This window comes from Gavialis gangeticus, unplaced genomic scaffold, assembly GCF_001723915.1.
Source record: "Gavialis gangeticus isolate Ggan-Ray unplaced genomic scaffold, GavGan_comp1, whole genome shotgun sequence".
Lineage (NCBI taxonomy): Eukaryota > Metazoa > Chordata > Crocodylia > Gavialidae > Gavialis > Gavialis gangeticus.
This window is the reverse complement of record NW_017729022.1, coordinates 36,756,998-36,768,802: the sequence shown is the minus strand read 5'-3', so window position 1 is coordinate 36,768,802 and position 11,805 is coordinate 36,756,998. Positions and strand designations below refer to the sequence as shown.

The 11,805-nt window shown below is 38.1% G+C and overlaps 1 protein-coding gene across 1 annotated transcript in view; it reads right to left on the bottom strand.

The window, feature by feature from the left end:
- OTOGL (otogelin like) overlaps nucleotides 1-11,747 on the bottom strand; it is a 187,639-nt gene extending 175,892 nt beyond the window's left edge. Inside the window, exons 1-6 of the mRNA XM_019514788.1 lie at nucleotides 8,893-11,747; nucleotides 7,843-7,882; nucleotides 6,786-6,834; nucleotides 4,399-4,465; nucleotides 2,610-2,708; nucleotides 1,569-1,723 (exon numbers count right to left, since the gene is read on the bottom strand). Of these exons, the coding sequence (XP_019370333.1) occupies nucleotides 1,569-1,723; nucleotides 2,610-2,708; nucleotides 4,399-4,465; nucleotides 6,786-6,834; nucleotides 7,843-7,882; nucleotides 8,893-8,971 (489 nt within the window). The 5' untranslated portion in view covers nucleotides 8,972-11,747. The remainder of the gene's footprint in view (nucleotides 1-1,568; nucleotides 1,724-2,609; nucleotides 2,709-4,398; nucleotides 4,466-6,785; nucleotides 6,835-7,842; nucleotides 7,883-8,892) is intronic.
- Nucleotides 11,748-11,805: the final 58 nt, after the last annotated feature.

Genomic DNA, 11,805 nt, shown 5'->3' with positions numbered 1-11,805 from the left:
TGACTTTGGGATTTTTTTTATCAGGGATTATTCAGTTTTCCAATAGGGAACACCAGAATTCCTGCTAGAAAGGCCACTGGCAGGACCCTGCCTACTCAGAGCTGGCACCTTGGACCCATCTGGCTGTGGCCAGGAAGACATGCTTTGACAGTTCAAAGCAGGCCACCACACACGGAACATCTTTCAGGTGATAGCTGCCCAGATGGCTGGGCAGGGGGCACAAATGGCAGTAGTGCAGTAGTGCTGCACAAAGGCCAACCCTGCAACTGCAGTCCACTGGCAGCTAGCCCAGAGGGGCAGATGCCTCTACTGGCTATGCAGTCCCCATCTGGGTCTGGCAGGTGCACAGCAGGTCACAGACAGGCAGCAGCCCCCACTGCCAGACATCTGCATTGGGTAGAGGGTGCAGGGAACTCTCAGGGCTCCTTCAGCAGTCTAGCTGGCACAAGGGATAGTGTCCCCAGGTACCAATTGGCTGGGCCCCAGAAGTTCCTGAGAGCTAGTACAGCATAGGTGCTGGCCCCAGGCTCTAGCTCCCCCTGGCTGAAGATCCGGGAAGAGCCAGGCAAGGCTAAATTGTGCCCAGGTGGCACAATTTGCTCCACAACAAAGTGCATGTCCGAGCATGTGCACTGAGGCAAAAAGCCCCAGCTCAAATTTGCACTAATTCTATTTGAGCTGCTGCAAGTGCACGTACTTACATGTGTGGACGCGCCCTTAGAGGCTCCAAAATCTGAGGTAAGTGCTGTAAACATAGGTATATGCTATGAGAAGGGACACCCTTAACTACTAAAAGGAAGAATTTATGAACTTAAGCCAAGCAGAGAGTCTAGGATTATGAATCCCATTCTGACAGGCAGTTCCCTGAAACCCATCTTATTACTGGTTACTTTAGACAGCTCCTTGCTCAACATGCTGGCCTTGCAAATTCCATTCTGAGATGCCTAACTCTCTCCAGGCAATGCATGGGGCGCTTAGGCACTTACTCAGAGCTGTGGATTCCACTGAAGCAGTAAGGCACCAAAACATTAGCTGTTGCAAAGCTCAGTATTGAAACGCCTACCCTGAAAAGTTCTTCTGGGCATTTAGCTTTTAATGGTCAGAGGCACTGTAAACCTCAAAGCCCTGTGTCATACATTCCACATTCCTTAAAGATCAATGCAGTTAATGGAATAATATTTCCGTCTGTCAATAAAATGTCTAAATCTATGTTCTACCTCAAAATGTACCATCACCCAGATTGAAACTGGAGGTGCTAATGACAGGTAATTCCACTTTACTCAGGAATTCACTCATTTCTCAAGTTCACTGACATTTTCTGGCATGCCAATCTTTCCTACAAGCACTGGCCAACAGGAGAAATTAGGGACAATTTTTAGACTGGAAGGAGTAGGAAATGTTTTAGTGTATTGCATTACTTAAAGATTAATTATGTACACATGCTTAGACTCTCTCCATCAGCATAAATAGTACGTAACTTGAAATATTGTTTTAATTTCAATAAAAAGAGTCAGTTCTGTATTTCATTAAAAACACAAAAAACAAAACAAAAACACCCTTACACTTACCCATACAGTGTAATGAGGTTCTGGTGCACTGCAGTCTTTTGCAAAAATATAGGAACAATTTCCTGGGAAGTAATAATAGATGCCATCAAATGTTTCAAAGTTATACTGTCCCCAGGATTTGCAAATTCCATTTCGGTCCTTACCAGCATTAGGTACTGGAAAGAATAAAGGTAACAAGTACATTAAAAACACAGCAAATAAAAGAAACAGCAATGCCATTGGCATCTACAGAAAATATTGCATGTTAGGTGAACATACATCAGAAAAAAAATAATTTCCTTGATAAATCATTGATCAATGATAAAGCCATTAAAGAAAATACCCCTCTTGGATGATATCCTGACCCTATCAAGTCAATGGCAGTTTTGGGTGGGTGATAACCTTTTAATTATGAAGAGGGATGAAGTAAGAGATTACAAACATACTATGTCCAAAATCATTTGGCTGAAGGCTGAGAAACAGGTTCAAATTCAATAGCAGCTTTGACCTAGCTCCTCAGAAGGTGGATGGGAAAAAAAAAACCCAAAAAACTTAAAGCAGTGCAGCTGATTTAGGCCCAGCTTTAAACTCTCCTTCCATGGCTGCTGTTATAAATACCAGAACCGGGCACCCTGAGGAGTTGGGACAGGACAAGGAAGTTCCAGGCCAGGTCTACTGCTGAGAAATTTGTTCTTGCTGCTTCCTACATAGAACAGCCATGAAATCTGGGCCACTGAAATAACTTGGAAGTCCTGTTTTCCAAAGATGCATTTAGCCATTGTTAATGGAAGTGCAGTGTCCTTTTTAGTTAATACAGTTAAATGGTGATGCATTAGAATATCATAGCAGGCATCAAGTAATATAATACAAGAATGCTTGACACTAGTCTATACTCCCATACTCTGAGCACAGAGTGTGAACCATCTGGCCCCTTGGGAGGATTACAGGTACATTATAAGGGGAATTGCACACCTGCTCTGACCCAGTATTAGGTTAACAAACTTTCCCTAAAACTGTACTCTAACCTGATATTGAGTTCCTTTGTTTGTTACTGAAACTTACCAATTTGGCACCTTTTCCCTTGAGCCTGAAATGTCTGACAGTCACATGCACCTGCCTCTGTACAGGTTGCTCCATTAAGGCACTCTTGAGGACATGTACCTGTAAGTAAACATAGCTGCCTTCCAATATAATGAATCCACTAAATAAATTTAATTAAATGTTACTACTGTTAACTAAAACAGAACTGGCTTCATTAGCTAAAAGTTTAATCTACAGTGATCCTTCCATTTACTGCATTCCATATTTTGGATTACTTTCTTACAGGATAGCTTGAGATTTATAAACTAACAAGAGAGCCAAAGGGCAGCCTCCTCCCAGTAAATAAAAGTTCAAGTCCCCATGTAAAGAAACCAAATCCCAGTTGGCTTATACCAGAAATATACATGTATATAAAATATACCTGCAGTTTATACACAATGAATAAATTCAGCACAATCAGTGCACATATTTAGTTCTCCTTACCGAGTGTTAAAATGAAGGATTCATGCAAGCTATGAATCCCTCTGAAAATAAATGTATGCAGTCAAAACAGCCATAAATAATCAATTTAATATGCTTAAAAATGAGTTAAATGGTTTAACAGTTGATTGGTGTCATAAGGCTGTCTTGCTTTACATTACAGTTGGTTTAGCAGGATTTTTAAAAATATGTATGTGGTTTCTAAACATAGTTTCATTAAACAGAACAACATACAAACTTAAAAAAAAAACAACTCCTCTTTTCTACTGGCCTTATGGAGAGAGACTGGTCTAAAACAAAACTCCAGATCTGAAGCACACAGAGTTTGGAGAGAGAGAGACAGAGGACCGGAATCCAAACCTGGATGAAAATATTGCAATTTGCTTTTTTCTACAATGGCTAATTTTAAACCCTGTATCCAAACATCTTTGGGTCCACCCAGGTTAAAAAATTTTCCTCTGAATTCTGACGTTCAGGAACATCTTTAGGTAAGTGTGTACACTGCACATAAGTGAACAAGTACGTGTACACGAATATTCCTTTTAAAGGAAGCAGAAGAGTCTTAGGTCTTGTATTTTTTCCATTGAAAACTATTCTTCAAATGCACATAAATACATCTACATTTGAAAATACAAGCAAGGAGATCATAGTCTCTCTCACCTCTATAACAACTTACAAAGAAAGACTTTAGAAAAGCTTAAGCTGCACCATATGTGTATTCATTTTTATGGAGAGGATAGGAAAATACACTGTGTTCAAGTAGTTAGGTCTGGTCTCAAGTGGAGTATCATTGTTCAGCCTCTTTGATCGCATTTCTATGCAGGAAACTAAGAAACAAAGGTGCGAGCATGTCTATTGCAATTTCTGTGAAGTCTCTCCATTAACACTCAACTGCCTGAGATGGTTGTGTTCGAAAAATGCCTAGAATTTTCTAGAAGCATCTTTATCGTGCTCATTCAAGAGCATCCCATGCAACAGCTACTCAATTTGCCAATGTCCAAAACTTTCAAACAAGATGAAACAAGCCAACCCAAAAGAAACCTGGGGTAGAAATTAATTTAAAGCAATGAACAATTTTAGGTGAGGAAATGCTATAGCATTTTTCTTTAAAACAGAGAAGTTAAAAAAAAGCACAGAAAATAACCATTTTCTATGATTAAGCAATTCAGAAGCACAAGTTACCTAATGCAATAAAAATGAGATATTACCAGGTTATTTATCATGAAGAACGTGCCATTAAGACTGGTACAACCTTTGGTAAAATGAGATAGGTTATAGATGTGGGGCACTTTACCTAAATCCTTTCAAACAAGAAGCTATCAACACTGACCTCCTGATGGGCTTGGACTCTGAATAAATGACCCATGAAGTCGAGATTGAGGGGAAACTGTTTCAGTCTATCAAAGAAACAAGAGAGACAAAAGTAGAATATCAATATTTGTGAATAGTCTGACTGGTACAAGCCAGGGGGTTTTGCAGCAGTTTTAGGAAATGATTTTGCATCAGTGTAGAGCCTTTCATCCACAGATTTCCAAAACACTTTGTAAACAAAAGGTGAAGTTACTTCCACGGCCGAAACGAAGCCAACACTGGGATGCAACACAGTGATAAAGTTACCGCTTTTCCTTTTTGTGATTTGCCAGCACAGAAATAGCAGATTTCTGACTGAGGCAGATATGCAACACTTGCTTCTTGGTATCTCTCCCCTCTCCCACTTACTACCCCAAGGTCAACAAATTTGCTGCCCCCTCTGACAGGGCTGTTAAACGGTGATGACTTCAACTTAGGATTTTGCTTTTGTAAAACACAAAATCCTACTTCGGCATAACAGGTGAAAAGTTTGAAAATGACCTTAACCTTTACCTCAGATAAGGGACAAATCAGAATCGTCACTTATCTCTGTGAGTTGCCAGGAACATTGGATAGGAAGGGACCTACCCTACATGGTCATCAAGTTTAGTCCTCTGATATCACAGGTAACCATAATTTCATCCAGGAACAGATCATGGCCCATCCTGTAACTAACTAGATTTTGGCTTCGCTACTCCCATGGAGAGCCTGGAACCTTATGTTGGAAAGTTAGAAATCTTAATCTAATTTCTAACCTCAATTTGTTCATTAGCATACAGTAAAATGTGGATACAGCACAGGGTTAGGTTTCCTGCTCCCCTTTGAAGATGAGGGCTTTTTACTTAGCTAGGAATAGTTCAGGACTGCAGAGGCATTCCAGCTGTTTGCTTGAGCTTTTATTTTAAAGGCTACTGACCTCTCTGTTCAGCTGTGTCCTAACACAGATAAGATCCAGCTGATGGAAGCTGCAGCACCCTTTGTAATCAAAGCCACAGCAAACAATTGAGTAGCTCATCCTTAATTTGGCAACCTACTGCCAATTAAATAGGTTGTAAACCACCTCATATGAATGGTCCAGGTTCTACTACAGATCCAGCTGTTCTTCTACCAACACTATCTTTGACCTTGACCCACTCAACCTCCAAAGTATTTAGAAAGAGTCTATGCTTTCTGTACTAGAAATACCTCACCTATTGAATCCTACAATAGCATTTTCTCTTTTTGTGAATAAGTCAATTTGGCAGCTCAGTCTCATTCTGTGACTATTCCAGGTTTTTCTCCTCCTCAGTCATTTCCAGCTGACAAGCTCCCAGTTTACAAGAGAAATTCCTACTAGTTCCTCAGCACATTACTTTCCTTGTTAACCAGAGAGGTTCCAGTTTGTCCCTAGGGGAAAAGTCCTGAAGTTACTGCCCGTTTTCAATTAATATCATACTCTCCCACCTACTCTGTCCCAACCAAAACTGCCTTCAGCCTTCACATTATATTTAAGTCACAGGTCCTTAATTTTGCCATTAATCGTCTATTAAATCCACTAATAGGACACATCTGTACAGACCCATTTTATCCTAAAACATGTCTTACTGCAAGGTGCGCCAGGCACGATTCAGCACATCACCACTCCCATATAAGCAGGCATAACAGTCTCAGTTGGAAAAGGCACTGTGGGGTCTTGAGGCAAAGAAACTCAGCTAGCTTTCAGGAGACGCAAGTTAATTCCTGATGTTAATGTTCTGCATGACCCTGCACAAGTCACCTTCTCACTGTCTAGAACTCAGTCGCCATAGCTGTAGAATGGGGTAATAGCCATGCTCGGGTTTTTCAGACTGGTATTTTCACAAATGGTTAAGTCAGGTGCCGTTGTATTTCAGATTAAACTCAACCAGGTGCACTATACAGCAGTGAGGCAATGGGAGGAAGGGAACAACCTTCAGAGGCACAGAGTGTATCCTGAGAGCCTACTCCATAGCCCAGGAGTACCTGTCACAATGACACCATTTGCAAAATTGTTCATCTACAATTTCAGTACTGTCCTTTTCACCAGCCACTAACAGCGCCCTGGGTCTTTCTGTTTGCTATCACAAAAGATTTAACAGTCAAAGCCACCATTTTTCCCCTTGGTGTGTGCCAGTCTGTCTGTTGCAAAGAATAATTCATAACACATTGTGCTGACGAATAAATGAATAAGGCTGTAGAGGCTTTAATTTTGGGGGAAGCAGGTATGGAAAAGCTTCTCCTTCTCATCTCTGTTTTATTATTACTATTTCCATTCTCCTCTACAAAGGCTTCATTGTGGCAACAGCAAAGCCCCACTGCAGAAAGGAGGAGGTTCTCTCCCCCACCCTCTCTCTCCGAGGTATGACCTACCTCTGCTGCTAAGAGATCTCTTTTCTGTCGTGTTGCATTAAACTCATTTCTGGAAGAAAACAAAAAGGATCTTGTATAATCAAAGGTCCCTGGTGCAACATGAATAAGCAGCTCCCTAGGGAGAGGTGTTTCTCTCTGATTTCCATCACTTTATCAAAGAGGTCTTTCTTGGGTTAACATTTAAAAAGGTGACTTTTTTTCTTTTCTAGTCTCATTTTACAGAATTCAGGAGTACTCAGATCTCTGTTCTTGAACACGAGCTCCTTGTTTAGGGAGGTACCTGCTGTTTATGGGGAAGGGGAGATAAGCAAATTGGGTTTATTTTATGGGATACAATATTGTGAAACTGTTCATTGGTGCGGTACAGATGGTGGTAAGGTAGCACCACTGCTGTATGCATGTGCTATTATCATCTATCTCCCTGCAATAGCCATTTAATTTTTTTTTTTTTTAAACATAAATGGCCTCCAACTACAAAGTATTCCTAGTTTTCATTTCACATTATATAATAGGCATGTATTGATTAGATGTACTAGAAGTAATTAGAGATATAGTGATGAGACCCAATCCTGTTTCTACTGATGTTAATGGCACATTTCCAAGACTTCAAAAGAATTGGGAATTAGAGAATGGGTTTATTTGCTTATAAACAATTGCACATAACTTGTCCTAAAAGGGATTTTTCAGATAAAGTGGATTTGTGGGTACCTCCTTTCCACATGGAATTAAACTTATATTTTACTATTAATTTTTTCAAACAAAAGAACAATCATTATATGCAACATGAATCTCCTCATTCTTTGAACTTGGCTGCGACCACACAAATATCATCCTTTTGTAATCATCCAGGCAGCACATTAGCTTTTCTACAATAGATCTGCACCTTTAATCACTTCTTCCCATTAACACTTTCCAAGGAATTAGCATTTTACACCTTAGTTACTGGAAATTCTAAACAAACTCTATGCAAGACATTATTTTAGTTCCACAATTTTCATTATATTTGTTCCAGCTATACTGTCTTGAAATACTCTACAGATAAGAAATGCAGACTCACCTCGGTGTTCTTTTCAAAAGAGAGGACTTGCAATAAGACCCTGTTAGATAAAAAGTCATTGAATGAAACATTTTTGTTTCCTTCTACTTACTCTGATAGCAACTACTTATTTGTTATACATTTATAAAATATGTTTAACCTTTGACCTTTACAGAAATTGCTAATTACTGTAATTTTTCCAGAAAATCTTTACGGAGGCTTAATCTTTCAGCGGAATTTGGCCCTACCCAAGGCAGAAATATTTTTTTCTTTTGAGTAATTGACACATTACTTATTCATTGTTGGATCATCAGTATGTGCTTAGACAGGGCTGAGCAGCTTTTACCTCCTTCTTTAATGAGCAGAAAGTGCTCAGCTCCTTGCACAATTGAACCAAATCTGAAATACAGAAAGTGCTCAGAACAGCTCAGGATCAGACTTTCAGTACGACTGAAAGTAATTAATAGTTGCAAAATTTTATTCCAATCTATTTAAGCCTCTCGCTAGCTTTGCTGCAGATTTACTTTTTATTTTAAAAAATATTTCACTTTCAATATTTCACTGTGAAAGCAGCAAGGTTTTAGAAAACTCTGTTATTCTAGGGAATCTGTCTTCAGTATCTATTACCATAAGTGCTTACTGAACAGCACAGAGAGTTTCTATAATCACTACATCAAATATTTACATTAACATCCTAAAAAAGGTTCAAACGACCTACAAGTGTAGCCCAAAATCTTGAGCAAGGTCAGATCTTGTTTATACAGTACCACCTTTGACAGTGAGGCAAGAAAACCAAGAAAAGCTACATTTTGTTCTTTACTAATCATTTTCCAATAACATTTAAGCTTTCAAGCCTGAAAGCTTAAATTTTATTGGAAAAATGTTAAGTCATATTTACTTTAAAAACAGTCAGTGTGTGTGATGTAGAGCTGTTTAGTCTGTCACCATTTTTTTAAAGTTATGTGGTAGAACCATATTTGTTTTACTGTAAAAAAGTGAGAACAAGCAAATTACTGAAATGGTTACATTTTTCTGAAAGGTATAGCGTAAGAATTGAGCATAAATTCTTACCTTGCAGAGAGAACAGCAGTGAATGAACCAAGAATATGCTCCAAGGTATCATTAAATTAAGTTTTCCCACAATGTTCATTTCAATATAGCTTCTTAGGATGAAATTTATCCAAATTGATGGTCTTAATTATGATGGCATCTTAGACCTGTGTGTGTCTGCAGTGAGTTTAAGCCTTTTATGAATTCAGATTTCAGTTAGATGCATTGAAAATAATGTTTTGGGAAAAAAAGAAGAAAAAATATTAAACTTTGTAGCTGGATACAATTTCTGGAGCTTTCCAAGTGTCAGATATAAAAACGTTTTTGGCTCCTTCTCTCTCATTAGTAGTGCATTGTTAACTCCTCAGCAGTCTGTATTACTTACACTAGACCTGCAAGTCTTACTACTGCTTGGACTGAATGAAGCCTTTATAACATTTGTTGATAGTGACATACAAAGAAATTCTGCCTTGTCATGACGTGTTGAGAGATTCCCTCCTCCCGCCCCAAACAGTGATCACCGCATATTTTGAAGCTTGTTCTAATTAAAACTGCTGTCCTTTCTGTAGTTATTACAGTGAAAAGTTTCAAAGTATAAATAATGTATAATATATATTAATTAATTCAAAGTGAATCCCTAAACAACACTTTCTTTTAAATCCTCATGATTTTGCCACAAAAGAACTTCCACAAAAGTTTGTCATTTGTTTTTAGGAAAAAGAGTCTTAAGAGTTCTCATACATAACAAAAAGGGGCCTGGAATTTGATAGTTTAGAGACCTGTAACTTGGGGGAAGCGGGTTAATCAGCTTGAGAATATTATATTTATATTAGCCTTTGATGAATACGAACAAAGGAAAGATACCATCTAGTTTTAGGGTTAGCCTAACCCTAAAACTTCACTACTCTAATTTAATCATAAAAGATATACTCGTACCTTTTATTTAAGACATATGTTGCTAATCTAAAACATGATTTACCATATTTCTGTGATCTCCTTTCCTCCAGGCCTTCTGTCCTTAAGTCTTTGAGTTTATTAGTGTCTTCATTTACATCAGGATTGAACCACACCAGTACACACTACAAATTGCTATATTTACTAGCATTCTGTACTTACTGATTAATAATTCATTGGTTTAAATATTGGGTTAACTCTGAGCCTAATGAAAACAATTAATTGTCTTTAACGTAGCCAGGATTTGATTAAATACCTTTGTTCTAAGTTGCATAAAAGTATAAAAACCCAGCTTATTTATGATACATTCATGACAAGAATATATTGTATTTTCACTGCAAAACTTTGAGAAGTTTATAAACTTAAGATAAATCAACTTTAGATGCATCCATTTTGATTTTTAAATCACATATCAACAACGTTACTGTAAAGGAATTTACGGAAGAGTGCTAATTGCATAAAATACAGAAAAATACTGTCCCTGTTTTTTTAAAGAAAAAAAATATTTTGTACATTTGACAAAATTGCGATTAGGCAGTTCCCATTTCGGGTAGTGTCTCTTAAAGAACAGAAAATTGACATTGGCACAGAGACATTATCACCAACTACCCTCAACTATTGTTTAGGCACTGAGTGGACGGCTTTTAGTTATCTTTGACATATTTAAAAGCAGATATAGAAACAAGAAATAAAAAGCATCAGATTAGAAACCAGAGACCTCAACCAAATAGCACTCCTTGAATATATACTCCTCTCCCCAAATGCCTCAGATGTACTTTTCAGGGAAACTCAGAGATGGTACTAGAAAGTTTTTTGGGCCAGTGTGAATTCAGAAGTTGATGGCCTTTCATATAGAATTTCCTACCAGCAGCTCTCTGCTACCCTCCAGTGGAAGCACTCTCAGTTGACAGAGAGGTAATTATCCATATGGGAAGAGAAGTAGTCACATAGCAGGTCACAGGTTATTTTAGGATTCTGAAATTTCAAAGCCAAAACCAGACCAACACAGCTACAACCAACATGCCCAAAGCCAACACCATAAGCTTTATCCAAAAATCCAAGACGAGCCAACACAGGCTCTGGATCACTGCTGTTCTAGAAAAAGGCATGGCTTATTAAATGGGCTGCTGCATTCTCCACTTTCTTCTCTTTCCCAGGTAGTTTAAATTGTCGCTGCACAAAAATTACATTGCAATAACTTTTAGGAAGGACTCTTAGCAATTAGCATAACATAATTTTTCAAGTTATTTAGTCCTCTGTATTTTGGTATTATTTTAGAAATTATCTTAAGGTCATTTAAAATATTTACTTTCTCTTTTAATGGTGTCTTATTGCATGCTTGCTCTCACTTTTTACTTTCTAGAAGCAACATAGCTATTCCTATTGGAAACCATCTTCTCTAGAACCTTCATCCTAAGATTTTACTTGATGTCTCCAGCTTTGCAGTGGGAGTCTTCTAGCGCACATTTTGGTATATCTGAATGGGGCAAAGTAATATGCTGTATCCTGGATGCAGAGAAGTAAAAAGATTATAAACTGTGCCATGACAGCTCTACCAGCTACCAGGAAAGATACAATGAGCATAAACAGTGATGTGATCAAGAGGTGGAAAAAAAAAAAAAAACTCCTATATATTTCAGAAACTGATGAAATTTTGGTGGCAATAACTTTACATCACTAAACCAGCAATGCAAAGTTAAAAGCTTTCAAATATCATCACTAATTCTTTAATCATTCAGTCTTTCATGTCAATTACAATATTGGATTATGGAATATGGATATATCCATCTTTCCTTTCTTTATCTTCTACGAACAAAGAGGCCCTAAAGTAACCGTTATCCAATCCATTAATTGCATCACACATAAATATTATGCTGCACATAGGTGACTATTGGATGCTTTTAAATACGAGGTAACTCATGTTTCATAGTTTCTAGGGCCAGAAGGGACCTGAGTAGATCATCTAGTCCAACCCCTTGC